General features: G+C 44.1%; 1 protein-coding gene across 1 annotated transcript; it reads left to right on the top strand.

Moving 5' to 3' along the window:
- The first annotated feature begins 337 nt into the window (after positions 1-337).
- On the top strand, positions 338-853 carry LOC122646329 (probable GTP diphosphokinase RSH2, chloroplastic). The gene has a single exon (XM_043839864.1). It carries the CDS (start codon positions 407-409, stop codon positions 836-838), a length of 432 nt encoding a protein of 143 aa, XP_043695799.1. The 5' UTR covers positions 338-406; the 3' UTR covers positions 839-853.
- Positions 854-13,725: the final 12,872 nt, after the last annotated feature.

The following is a 13,725-nucleotide window of genomic DNA, read 5'->3' on the forward strand; positions in this document are numbered from 1 at the left end:
ATGCCATATTTTTATTTGCTATGATATTGCTTATTCTTGACTTGGAAAAGAGTTTATTTTGCATTTTCTCCTCTCTTCCCTTCCCTTTTTTTGGGTGTGTGTGTGTGTGGTGGGGGGGGGGGGGGGAGGACAGTTACTTGCTTCTTCCTAATAGTGTAAGAATAAGATTTAGTTTGCTTTGATTTCATCTTCTAAAACTTTGTTATGGGTTTGTGATGGTGACAACTGACTGTGTCTCTCTTTATCTAATTATATGTTGATCAGTATTTTATGTTTATAATAGTAAAATGATTTAAGCTTCAACTATTGTTTATGCTTGTAGGTATCAAAGCTGAGTCAGTTGAACAAGCTTGCCTGAGAAAACAATACTGCAGATAAAACTGTTGAAGCAGACCGCTTGCATACTATGTTTCTTGCAATGGCAGATGCTAGGGCTGTTCTTATTAAACTGGCTGACCGTCTGCACAACACGATGACACTAGAGGCTTTGCCTTTGGACAAGCAACTGAGGTTTGCAAAGGAGACGTTGGAGATCTTTACTCCGTTGGCCAACCGACTTGGTATCTCAACTTGGAAGGAGCAGCTTGAAAACCTTTGCTTTAAACATCTCAACCTAGATCAGCATGAAGAACTTTCTTCCAAGCTTGTGAAGTCCTTCAATGATGAAATGATCACTTCATCCATTGAGAAATTGGAGCAAGCTCTGAAAGATGGAGAGATTTCTTATCATGTCTTATCTGGGCAACACAAGAGCTTGTACAGGATTTACTACAAGATGTTGAAGTACGTATTCTATGTATATGTGTGTGTGTGTGCACATGCGTGTGTGTGTATGTGACAAAGAAAAACACACACAAAACGAGCATGAGCATGGATTATGACTTGAAATGGAGAGTGAAACATGGGGGTGAGCTGCAAAACTTTGACTTATGGCAACTGAGTTTGCATTACAACAAGTGCCATGTATTCGTAAGCTAGTTTTCTCTTATAATCATATCTCATGTGGCAAAAAAAAATCTTAAACTGTTGTTTGTTTATGAAGATCCATGACTATTTAAGAGCTAGTATTTGTGGATGAGAGGTGGGGTCATGAGGCTTACAATGACTGGGGAACTGAACATGATATTGATCCAGAGGTCTCCCTGGAATTTAGATGGTCCACACCTGCCTCATCATCACTATAGGTGGCAGAAAACATCATCATTGTAGCTTTTAGAGCCTTGGGCATGATAGAAAACCTTTGTCCATTGTAGACATTCGTTAATAACATGCTATATACTATACTGTACAATGCAATTACTGATGAGTCATAGAATCCCCAACCAACCAGAAGTTGCCACGTGGATATACTGAGACCGAGCCCGAGGACTGAGCTAAGCTGTTCAGTACTGTACCAAACCGGTCACCCGAAGAAAGGCACCACCTCAATCCCTCTCTTGGCCGAGCACCGCGACCGAGCATTTAGCCCGCCAAGGACCGGGCCGAGCACCAGATGCATGGCACTAAATTGGACACCGACAGAGAAGGGGATATCCTCCGTCTCCAACTTGACTGGGCTCCATGGCCGAGCATCAGGCCTACAGAGTCCTAAGCCGAGCCCCCATAAATCAGCTATAGGCATAGCGCCTGGGCTCAGCCGAGCTCACACACGTGTTTGGGAGCAACTCCCACACCGCATATGTCGTGCACGAGGCCGAGCCTTTCCCAGAAGCATCAATAACGTCCCACCGGGGATCGCGGTGCCACGTCAGCACCACCCGAGGATCATGAGATAAGGATCGAACCATAATCCCAACATGATACAGAATTACGCTTCTACAAGGACTCTTACCTCATTAAGAGTCTGACTCCGAAAATAACTCTCCACTCCGCTCCACGTGGAGGAGCCCTACCAACAGAGGACTTTTACCATACAAGGATTCCTCCAACCGTCTCATCTCATCCTATAAATACCCAGGTATGGAGCTCAAATGCTCATCTCACTTTCACTAAACTGTTACGCTGTTGCATTGGAGACCTGACTTAAGCGTCGGAGAGTCTTAGGCCAGAGCCACACCAGCTCTCTTGCGCTCGCTTGGTTTTTGAAGGCTCATCCGTGGGCGAACCGCGTATCGAAGGTTTCCATCTACAATAGATTTGGCACCGTCTGTGGGAACGACATCAGCTAGTCATCCTCATTTCTGCCAATTAAGAGAGCAAGGACGATGGTCGTGCAAACAAGATCGGGACAACACGGCACTGCCTCCCGTGGGGATGAGCCGTAACCCGATAGGCAAGCAAGACAGTCGCCACCACCGGTAACATCGCTGTGAGGCACGATCCGAAGACCCCCGCGTGGGGGAGGAACTTAACGCAGCACCGGCATCACTGCCAACCTGGTTCCCCCGAGAGATGGAGGAAACAGGGGAAGCGTGTTGGATAGGGCAGCAGAGGGTCGGCCCCAAACCGAGCCAAACCCAAACGGGTTAAATTTGCCACTGCCGCCTCCCCTGCCGGAAAACTTGGACCCAGAAGCTCCGGTGAACAATGGACAAGTCATGGATCTTCAACTGCAAGTGTTGCACACTAATGAGATGTTGCGCACTTTTATGTGTTAGATGGCCCAGGCGGGGTTGTTGGGCCAACCGCCTGTTGTGCCCCCTTTGGCCCCAGTACTCAATGAGGGGAACCAGCAGCAGAATGGTGGCCGGCGCAGAGCCGAGCAGAGCCGAGCCGAGCTGAGTAGCGTTGTCTCATCCGCCTAGCCAAAAAACTTCCCCATCGCACCCTAATAGGAGCACGCGACAAGATGAGCTGGAGCATTGACGAAGCCCGGGGGCAAGACGAGATATTGAACCAGCAGCCTTGGTCACTAGAAGATCGGTATTCTCTGGCCGGCTCGGGGAAGACAGGCATCCAAGATGGGCAGCCGAGAGGACGTCGAGAACAACGGGAGGAGCCTAACAGGAGACATGTCGTAAGGAATAGAGACAGATCTTATCGTAGCCCTCGGTGTTGAAGCCCGCCTCGTCGAGAGGAAGAGTGGAGGAGCCTCCACGGGTCCAACTTCCAGGGGTAGAGAGAGATAAGAAGAGGTGAAGCTGGCCGAGCCGAGCGAAACAACCAACCTGGATCAGACGAGCACCCGAGCCGATCTCAAGCCAAAGGGCAGAATGGACGACCTCTGCTGGACGAGTAGGAAAACCGGCTCCGAGCTAAGGAGCCGAATGGTCGAGCAGTTGAGACTGAGGTAGAAAGGAGGCTACAAGAATTGGCTGAGCAAGTTGAGGGATTGAAGAAACAGGCAACCCTGGATGCCTACTAGCTGGTCGGGCGACACCCTTATCCTCCCAAAATCATGACCGCCCCACTGTCGGTTGGGTTCAAGCCGCCTCCCTTCGATCGATATGAAGGGACCACCGACCCGACGGACCATATTAATTACTTCAATGCGATGATGCCATGTACGGGGGGAATGAGATTGTCTCTTGCCGAGCTTTCCCTTCATCTCTCAAGGGCGCGGCGACCTCGTGGTTGCCACCAAACTCTATCACAAGCTTTGCTCAGCTTTGCCGAGCCTTCCTCACGCTTTTTTAGAGTAGTATGAAGCATAAGAAGACGACGGTCAACCTCTTGAGTGTGAATAAAGACCCGATGAGTCGATTCGAGCGTTCGTCTCATGTTTCAACAAAGAATCCTTAGATATTAAGGATTTGGATGAGGCCATGGCCCATACGGCAATGAGCAACGGACTCACTGACATGGACCTTATCAAGGACTTGGCCTGAAAGCTGACCAAAAATATGGCTGAGCTACTGGAGAGGTGCAACAAGTTCACAAACATGGCCGAAGTGCTCCAGACTGATCGTCGAGCCCAGAGAATAGACCGACCTCAGAGTCTAGATTACACTCCCTTGAATACCTCGCGCAAGGAGATCCTGATGTAAATTCAAGACAAGGGATACATCCGCTGATCTCGACCGATGCAAGTTAGGTCATCTCGGAACCCCAATTAGTACTGTCTCTTCCACAAGGACACCGATCATGACACCGAAGATTGCTATCAGTTGAAAAAAGAAATTGAAGAGTTGATCAAAGCGGGGCACCTGAGGTGGTACATCAAGGGGAGCCAGGAAGAATGTGGAGGCCAGCGGCCGAAGGACAACGATTGGAAAAAGGCCAAGCCGAGGGCAGACAACCGAAGGGCCGAACACGACGAACCCAAGGATCGAGCTAAAAAGAAAGACGATGGATCCGGGCCGAGCAATGATAAAGGATCTCCCATATACACTATCTTGGGAGGGCCCGGATAAGAATCCATGCGGAAAGCCAAGGCGAATGCGCGGTTCATCGAGGTCGCGGAGATGCAGAGCAAAAGGCCAAAATCTGAAGCAACGATCTCCTTCACCAAGGCCGACCTCAAAGGTATAAGTTTGCGCCATGATGATGCTTTAGTGGTGCAGGTGGAAATTGTGAGGAGACCCGTTCATCGGGTATTGGTTGATACGGGAGCATCCGTGGATCTAATGTCAGTCGACGCCTATTAACAGTTCAGCTTTGGCGATGATGCGCTCAAGCCCGAGGGAACCTCCCTCCATGGATTCTCAAGAGCCTCAGCAACCATCAAAGGGTTAATAGACCTACTGGTTACGTTCGGACAAGCTCCATGCCAAGCGATGGTCCAAGTCAAATTCATGGTGGTACGGTCGGTAGTGGCCTTCAATGCCATACTTGGTCGACCATCACTCACTGCCCTCCAAGCTATCATCTTGTCGATGCATTTAAAATTGAAGTTCCCCACGGAGAACGGGATTGGAGAAGGCCCGAGAGTGTTACGCTACATTTGTCAAGCAGAACAAAGGAAATGTCCGAGGAATGGCTATCTGCGTTGAACACCTCCCCGAAGACCAGTGGGATGAGCTTACTAAGAGGCGCGGAAGGCCCGTAGAAGACCTCATCCCATTCTCCCTCAGCGAGGAAGATCCAACAAAGACAGTACAACTTGGATCATTGTTGAGCGAAGAACAAAGGAATCAGCTCAAAAATTTTTTGAAGGCGAATGCCGATGTCTTCGCCTGGTCAGCCGCCGACATGCCCGATATACTGAGGAACATAGCTAAGCACAGACTCCACATTGATCCGAGCCAAAAGTCAATCCAACAAATGAGAAGGAATTATGCCCTTGACCACCAAGCCGCGATCAAAGAAGAGGTGGAAAAACTCCGATGATCAGGGTTCATCCGAGAAGAAAAATTCCCCACTTGGCTGGCGAACGTCGTAATGGTTCCCAAGTCGAATGGGAAGTGGAGAATGTATGTCGATTATACCGACCTCAACAAAGCATGCCCAAAAGACGAGTATCCACTACCCCAGATCAATCTGTTGATAGATGCCACCGCAGGGCACGAGATGTTGAGCTTCATGGATGCATACTCCGGGTACAATCAAATTCTGATGCACGAGGAGGATGAGTCCTACACAGCATTCTAAACTGACCGAGAAAATTTTTGCTACAAAGTTATGCCGTTCGGATTGAAGAACACTGGAGCGACGTACCAACGGTTGGTAAACCACATATTTCGTGAATAAATCGGTAAAAACATGGAAGTCTACGTGGATGACATGTTAGTTAAGAGTTTAAAGGCCGAGCATCACTTGGTCGACCTAGAAGAGGCCTTTGGCATATTGAGGAAGAACCAAATGAAGCTGAACCTTGCCAACTGCGCTTTTGGCGTAACCTCAGGAAAATTCCTTGGCTTCATGGTCTCCATACAGGGTATCGAGGCTAATCCTGTAAAAATCAAGGCAATTCAAGAGATGAGCCCTCCAAGGACGATCCGAGAAGTACAATGGCTGAACGAAAGAGTCACGGTGCTAGCACGGTTCATGTCGAGATCGGGCGACAAATGTCTCCCATTCTTTAAAACTTTGAAGAACATTCGAAGCCCGAAGGATTTCAAATGGACCGAAGAATGTCAGCAAGCTTTTGAAGACTTGAAGAAGTTCTTGGAGAATCCGCCTCTCCTCTCCAGACCCGAGCCTAAAGAAGAGCTCCAAATTTACCTCGCCACTACCCCAGACGCGGTTAGTGCTGTACTGATCAGGGAGGAGGGCCGAGCACAAAAGCCCATATACTACATTACCCATGTTCTCGTCGATGCCGAGATGAGATACTCCAAGTTTGAGAAGGTAGCATTTGCCCTTGTCACGGCCGCAAGGAAGCTGAGGCCATATTTTCAAGCTCATCCCATCACGGTGTTAACCGATCAACCCCTCAAGAAGATACTGCACAAGCCAGATGTGTCGGGTTGATTGATCGCATGGGCAGTGGAGTTGAGCGAATACGATATAAGCTACCGCCCGAGGACGGCGATAAAGGGACAAGCTCTGGCAGATTTCATCGCGGAATGCACTATACTTGACCCCGAGGTGCGGGATGTCAAGTTAATGGGAGAAACCAAAGCTAAGCTCGAGGGTGAACAGTCATGGGTCATGAAGGTTGACGGCTCGAGCAATTCCAGTGGGTGTGGAGCAGGCTTGATGTTGGTTAGCCTCGAGGGGTTTCGCATCCAATATGCCCTAAGATTCAAGTTCCCAGCCTCCAACAACTGAAAGTACGAAGCGACTTGCAACTTGTGGTCAACCAAATCAATGGTGAGTACAACGCCAAGGATGAAAGGATGATAGCATACCTGAGCCGAGCCCGAGCTCGAGCACTTTGAGATGGTCCGAGTACCGAGACAAGAGAATGCTGTGGCTGACTCCCTCTCACGGCTAGCTGAAGTCTACCTCCCAAATTTGAGCCGATCAGTCTACATTAAAATTTTGGAAAGGCCATCCCTACAAGAAGAAAGTGTCAAGCATATTGAAGAAGATGGGCAGACCTGGATGGACCCGATCATCAATTATCTGGAGAACGATCAACTCCCAGAGAGTAGAGATGAAGCGAGGAAAGTCATGATCCGAGCTATGAAGTACACGATGATCGATGGCGTATTGTACAAGAGAGCTTTCTCAGCTCCCCTCCTCTGATGTCTAGGGCTAAGAGGCATCAAGTACACTATGGCAGAAGTGCACGAGGACATATGCGGAAGCCACATGGGTGGCCGAGCATTGGCATACAAGATACTTCGGCAAGGATTCTGATGAGCACATTTATGTGTGAAATCTTAGGGCATAAAGCATCCATTTTACCACCTTGGATAGAGTTACTTTGGTGCTTTCTTGTGCTTTTCAGGTTTTAGGTGAGTGAAAATGGAGCAAAAGATGCTAAGAATGGCCGGAAGCGCCCAGGAGTCGAGAAAATCAAGTTTGGATTGAGCACTGAAAGAATCACGTCAATCAATCAAATTTGAATGTGATTACAGTAGGCATCTTAGCATAATTTGGAGGTGTTAATAGTATGGATACGTAGCCCGTCGAGTCAGCTTCGCAACGGTTCAAACGGCACTTGATTCCGAGTTGAAACGAAGAAGTTACGGCCGCTTCCGTGGATAGGGGTTTATTTGTAATTATTTATAATCGGCCGGAGACAAAGTAAAATGGAAGTCGGATTCCTAGGGCCTTAGCACAATTATCAAAAGTTATCTTTTTGTCAGCCAAAAGATTTCATTTGGAAGGCTCTGGAGCAGTCCAACTTCAACTTGAGATATCTTGGGCTCCCGAACTCCAAATTGGACGAAATTTGGGTCTATTTTGGGTGATTTTTCATAAGGAATACAATAGTGAGGCCCATATAAGAGTCCCATGCTCCACGTTTTTTGAAGGAGAGATTTGACATTTCATTAATTGTGAGTGGAATCCTAGTCATCACCCTTGCTCTCTCTCTCCTCCAACTCTTCAAGGGCACTTTTGGAATTCTACTTGGGATAGATTTCTTTTGAAAGATATTCTCTCATCTATGGAAGGTTGAAAAGTCAAAGATGCCTTGATCTCATTGGTTGGAGAAGATATCTACAAAGAAAAGGAAGCACAAGTTAGAATTAGAAAGTTACTTTTTAATAAATAGAAGGTTTATGTATCTAGGATTCTTTTCTCTCCTTCTTTCTATTTTTTTTTTCTTTTTTTCTTGGGATTCAAGGCAATGTAAAGGAGAAAGGAGAAGAGAATATTCTCTTTTCTCAGGGAATATTTCTCATACCACTTTCCTCTTCTCTCTTCTCCCTTCCCACTATAAATACCCCTTGCCCTTTGGGTTGTAAGAAGTTAGTTCTAGTTCTGCTTTTAAGTTAGTTTTAGTTTAGTTTTAATTCAATTTTTAGTTAAATTTTGAGTGAAATTTCTTCTCTTCTTTTCCTTCTAAATTGTGATTTTTGGCTTTCTAGTCTTTAGTTTTGATTTTATAAGATTAGTTCTTTCAAGTTCTTAGTTTTGATTTCATAAGTCTAGTTTAATGGTTGTAATAGTTTTAGTTTAAAGCTTTTTAGTCTAAGTTCCGAGGTTGATGACAAGACTTGGAGGTTTAGAAGAGGAAGTCATGATAAGTTTATTCAAGTATTCATGCAAGCAAGTTTAATCCGGTTCAAGCACATCAAGGTATTTCATTCTCTAAACTCTCAATCTCATTCTCCCTCTCCTCTATCTCATTCTCTCTTTCTTCTTCTTCTTCTTCTCCCTCTATTTCTTTTATTTTTATTTTATGTGGTTATTTTGTTTATGTGGATGTGGATGTGTGGCTGCGTTTTTATTACTTCCAATTTGCATTAGTTTGATAAGTTTCTTTTATTCCTTTATTCCTTCCAATTTACGTTAGCTGATAGGTTAGATGCTTGTAAGTTAGGATCTGTTAGTTTAATTATCATTAGTTTAATTGAGTGCTTTAATTAACTTTGGTTCACTTTGCATTACTTTTAAATTAGTTAAATAGAGTGGCGTATATCTCCTCGTGTTCGGCCCGTACCTACGATTGACCCGTACGCTCGCGGCTTTATTTTAACTCAAACAAGTTTTTGGCGCCGTTACCGGGGAGATTATAGTCCATTTTATTTTTCTGATTTTTAAGTAGTTCAATTTTTAAGTAGTTCGAAGTATTTTAGTTTATTCTTTTCTCTTCTTTTTCTAAAAAAAGAAAATCAGTTTTTGAAAACCTCTTCTTGTTTCTCTTCTGTTTCAAATAGTGTGCGCCCAATCTAAAGTCCTTCATATGCTCCAACCTTCCATATTTTGGTGTCTCTCATAGGATTAAGTTACCTATGATGCTACATCTTGACTTGGTGGGGTGGATTGGCATGTGACTTATCTTTGGAGGTGACCACTCTTGATAACAGGAAAGCGACATAGTGAGAGCGTTGGAAACATATACGTATAGTAGACCTCCACTCTATATTAGAATCCACTTGGAGTCGCCCGTAGGTGGTTATAGAAGACTATATGGCTTCCCTTGCTGTCAACCTATATGGCATCCTTACAGCTTTTGAACCATTGTTTCGATTTTTTAGGGATAGATGCACTATCTACCTTGGGCTCCCTCTTGTTTTTAGTATTTTTTTTAAGTCTTTTATTTTTCTTTAATTTTTCTAAAGGAGACCTCATATCTATTTAGGTGACTAAGATGTGGATTCGTGATTCAAATAATCGTCTTATTAGAAGACCACATTCTCTACCACCTTTGACCCCACCTTTGACCATGGGTTACCAACAACCCAAGACTCTTAAGGATAGGTTTTACCCTACCAGGGCTACACAATCCTTATGCATCAGTTTGCTTGTTGTTATAGGGAATAACTATGAACTCAAGACCAACTTCATCAGCATGCTACCCCATTTCCATGGGATGGCTAATGAGGATGCATATCTCTTCTTTATGGAATTTGAGGAGGTCTATTTTCTAATTAAGGTCCAGTATTTGATTGATGATGCAGTTAGGCTTAGGTTTATACCCTTTGCCCTAAAGGACCAAGCCAATAAGTGGCTCTATGGACTGCCAACTAATTCCATATCTACATGGAATGAATTCACTATTGTCTTCTTGAGAAAATTTTTCCCTCTTTACAAGACCAATAAACTCAAGAGTGACATACTCCAGTTCAGGTAGAAACCACATGAGTCCTTTGCTAAGTTCATGAAAAGATTCAAGGACCTCCTTTTAGTATGCCCTCACCATGGTATAGACTTTCAGACCAAGTAGCTTTTAGAATCTATGTGTCCTGCAAGCTTCACCTCTTTTTCTGATGAGAATGAGGCCTGAAAATTCTTAACCAACTTAGCTGACAAGACTAGGGAGTGGGAATCTTCCTAAGAGGTTGAACGGACCACTAAGGGATATCTTATTGAGGGTACGACAATGAAAGAGGCCAAACTTGACAGCCTCATAAAAAGGTTGGAGTCCATGGTTCTTAAAGAGTCTATACCGGTTAACCAGGTCAACCAGGTGTCAATATGCAATTGGTGCCAAACCCCTAGACATCTTATGGAAGAATGCCCTAACACCTTTGTGGGTAATTCCAACACCGAGAATGTAATTGCCCTTTACCAATCCATATAGCAACACTTACAATCCAGGATGGAGAAATCACCCCAATTTCTCTTGAAATCAAGGGAACTAAGCAGGCCCATCCAACTTTAACCATCAAGGCCAGCTTGGTGTCCAAAGGCCTAACTATGCACCACAAAGGCAAGGAATGTCTCCTAACCCCTTCCCCCTCGTCCTTATTTAAGACCTTCTATTAATTCTGCTAGGCCACCTCTCCTTGCCCCTTATCAGCCACCCCCAGGGTTTATCAATACAGGAGAGGCAACAAGAATGAGTGAGATGGAAAATAAGACAGCCATTCTCATGACAGGTCAAAACAATATAGAGAGACAACTCACCCAGCTTGTCACCATCGTACATGAGAGGAAAACAGGGAAGTTACCTAGCCAACCTGAGCCAAATCCTAGGCATCAGGTTCACATTCAGCAAGGTACCCAAGCTCTTCCACTCAATGTTGTATAAGGCCAATAGCATCAAGGGCCCTCCAGTCAGGTAAATGCAATATATGTTTTACGGAGTGGCCGTGAGTATCAACAGGCTAGTACACCTCAGTCTTTACCATCTTATACTTCTGTTGATTCTCCCCCTTCTAAGGAAGCTATTGAAGTGCCTACTGTTCCTGGTTTGTCTGATGAACCTGAAGAGATTCCAGATGATTTGGTTGAGAAAACCAAAGATGATTCTATTGAGAAAGAGAAAATGACCACCCCTGAGAGAGTTTATACCTCACCTGCCCCTTTTCCAAATAGGTTGGTTAGCAAGAAGTCTCATTCTATGGAGAAAATTTTGGATGTTTTTAAACAGGTTCAGGTGAATATTCCTTTACTGGATGCCATAATCCAAGTCCCCGCTTATGCTAAAGTCCTCAAAGACTTATGCACCCAAAAGCGGACCACCAATGTGCCCAAAAAGGCATTCTTGGCTACTAACATTAGTTCTCTCATCTCACAACCAGTAGCAGCCAAGCATAAGGATCCTGGAAGCCCCACCATCTCTTGCACTATAGGCACCACCACCATTGATCATGCCTTATTGGATCTTGGTGCAAGTGTGAACCTGTTACCTTACCATGTCTACCAACAGTTGGGATTGGGAGAGCTGAAACCCATCAAAATCACTCTTCAGCTTGCAGATCGGTCGGCTAAAGTTCCTAAGGGAATGATTGAGGATGTCTTGTTGAAGGTTGGGGAATTTATTTTTCTTGTGGATTTTATTGTTTTAGATACCCAACCAACTGCCAACTTCAAGGACCAAATCCCTATTATTCTGGGTAGACCTTTCCTTGCTACCAATAATGCTTAAATCAATTGTAGGAATGGTCTTATGAAGCTCTCTTTTGGTAATACCTCTGTGGATTTTAATGTGTTCAGGTTAGGCAAGCAGCCTGATATGGATGAAGAAGTATGTGTGCTTTAGGATTTCCCAGATGATGAGACTTTCTTTTTTTATTTTGATTCGGGATTTCAGGGCCATATGGAGGAATTGAAAGGTGTTGATGATACCACCTCCATTCCTCCACCCTTCATATTTGATTCCCCATGACTGTCCTGTATGTTGATTGGTCCAAACTTCCTAGGTTTGATGATTTTATTGAGGAGGACAATGTTAGTCATGATGCTCCCCAAGCATATTATCATGATCCTGATTTGGAAAACCAAGTCATGCAAAGGGCAGATAGTTTTAATGCTAGGATTGATTTGAGTAAACCTCCCAATTTTTATGATTATCTTGATGAGGTTACTGATATTCATGATCCTTTTTTATGTTTACTGCGATCCATTCTTGGTTGGTTTTTACGATAATGACATGCATTTTATATTGACCATGAAAGGGAATGGGAGGATTTGTCTACATGGGTTATTGTTCACTGCCTTCATTTTCCACTGTCCCATGTGGGCGGATTTTCATGTTGTGCTTAACTTCTATCTTATGTCTCACTTTGCTAAAATTCATGGTCTAGTATTTTCTGGTTCTGAAGCTCTTTCTACATTTACCGACCATGGATTGAGATTTTTGTTGCTTACCCTAGTACTTCTTGTAGAGGTCATGACTCTTTATGATCATCTTTATTGATTATATCTGGTAAGCCCCCTCATCTCATCCCTTATCCTTATTCTTTCTTTTCTGCATGCATTGAGGACATTGTATGAATTAAGTGTGGGGGGGTTGAATGGTAAATTTTATGAATTTTGATTGTGGTGGTAGTTTGGTGTTGTGCATACGTTTCTTTGATTGCAAAGCGAGAGAGAGAGGGAATTAGGTGCCCTAGCATGCGAAATAATAAAGAAATCCCTTTTCAAGGAGGGTAATTGGTTTGCATCCAAAGAGAGGGACTGAATTGGAAAATATGAGCAGTATTTCATTTGATGGCTAGATTTCTCTATGTATTTTATGGACCCTTTTGATCTTTTGACTAGTAGTTGAGACCAATTTGTTTACGGCAAGACAAGGCATGAAAGTGAAAGTGAAAGAAAAAAAAAGATAAACAAGAATGAAGAGTGGAATTCCTTGGGACTAGATAGGGCACTGTGCCTCATGAAGTAGGGTGACTTGATCAAAATTCTTTGGAAGGAAACTTAACTCAAAAAAAAAAAAAAAAAAAACTCTTGCATCAATGTCTCAATGTCTTATGGATATAGTATTTGGGTGTCGAGTGTATGCTTCACCATGTAATTCAAAGAACAGTAGTGGAGTAAAAATAAAGTTTGTGGTTGAGAAAGAAAAAAAAGCTTTTGCCTTAATGCCTGAAAAAAGAAAGTATGGTCAACAATACTCAATGCCTAAGTCTTTGGTTCCATCGATGCTATGAGTGGTTTACCTGAAGGTGAGTAGTGTTCAGAAAATATGAGGAGATCCCTTAATCTTGATGCATTCTTGTTACTTGAATTGATGTGGGGTGATAAAATTCAAGTGTGGGGGAACCTTTGGCTCCTTGATCTTTAGTTGAGTACTTTTTGGGATTATGTGCACTGTCCTACTTATGCCATAATTAAAATTTGTAGCATTTATTTACAATTGAATTTTGGGTGTACATTCACTGCAAACACCCACGAGACAAAACTCGTCCACTAAGGGAAACCTAGGGGTTTAAAGGCTTGTTGCACATGCTAACTGAAACCGTGATTCCTACGAAAGCGAGTTAGGATTTTCTGCATTCTAGGTTAGTTTTTCTTTTGCTTTACTTGAGGGCAAGTAACGTTCAAGTGTGAGGGAATTTGATGAGCACATTTATGTGTGAAATCTTAGGGCATAAAGCATACATTTTACCACCTTGG

The sequence above is a fragment of the Telopea speciosissima genome, chromosome 11 (genome assembly GCF_018873765.1).
Source record: "Telopea speciosissima isolate NSW1024214 ecotype Mountain lineage chromosome 11, Tspe_v1, whole genome shotgun sequence".
Lineage (NCBI taxonomy): Eukaryota > Viridiplantae > Streptophyta > Magnoliopsida > Proteales > Proteaceae > Telopea > Telopea speciosissima.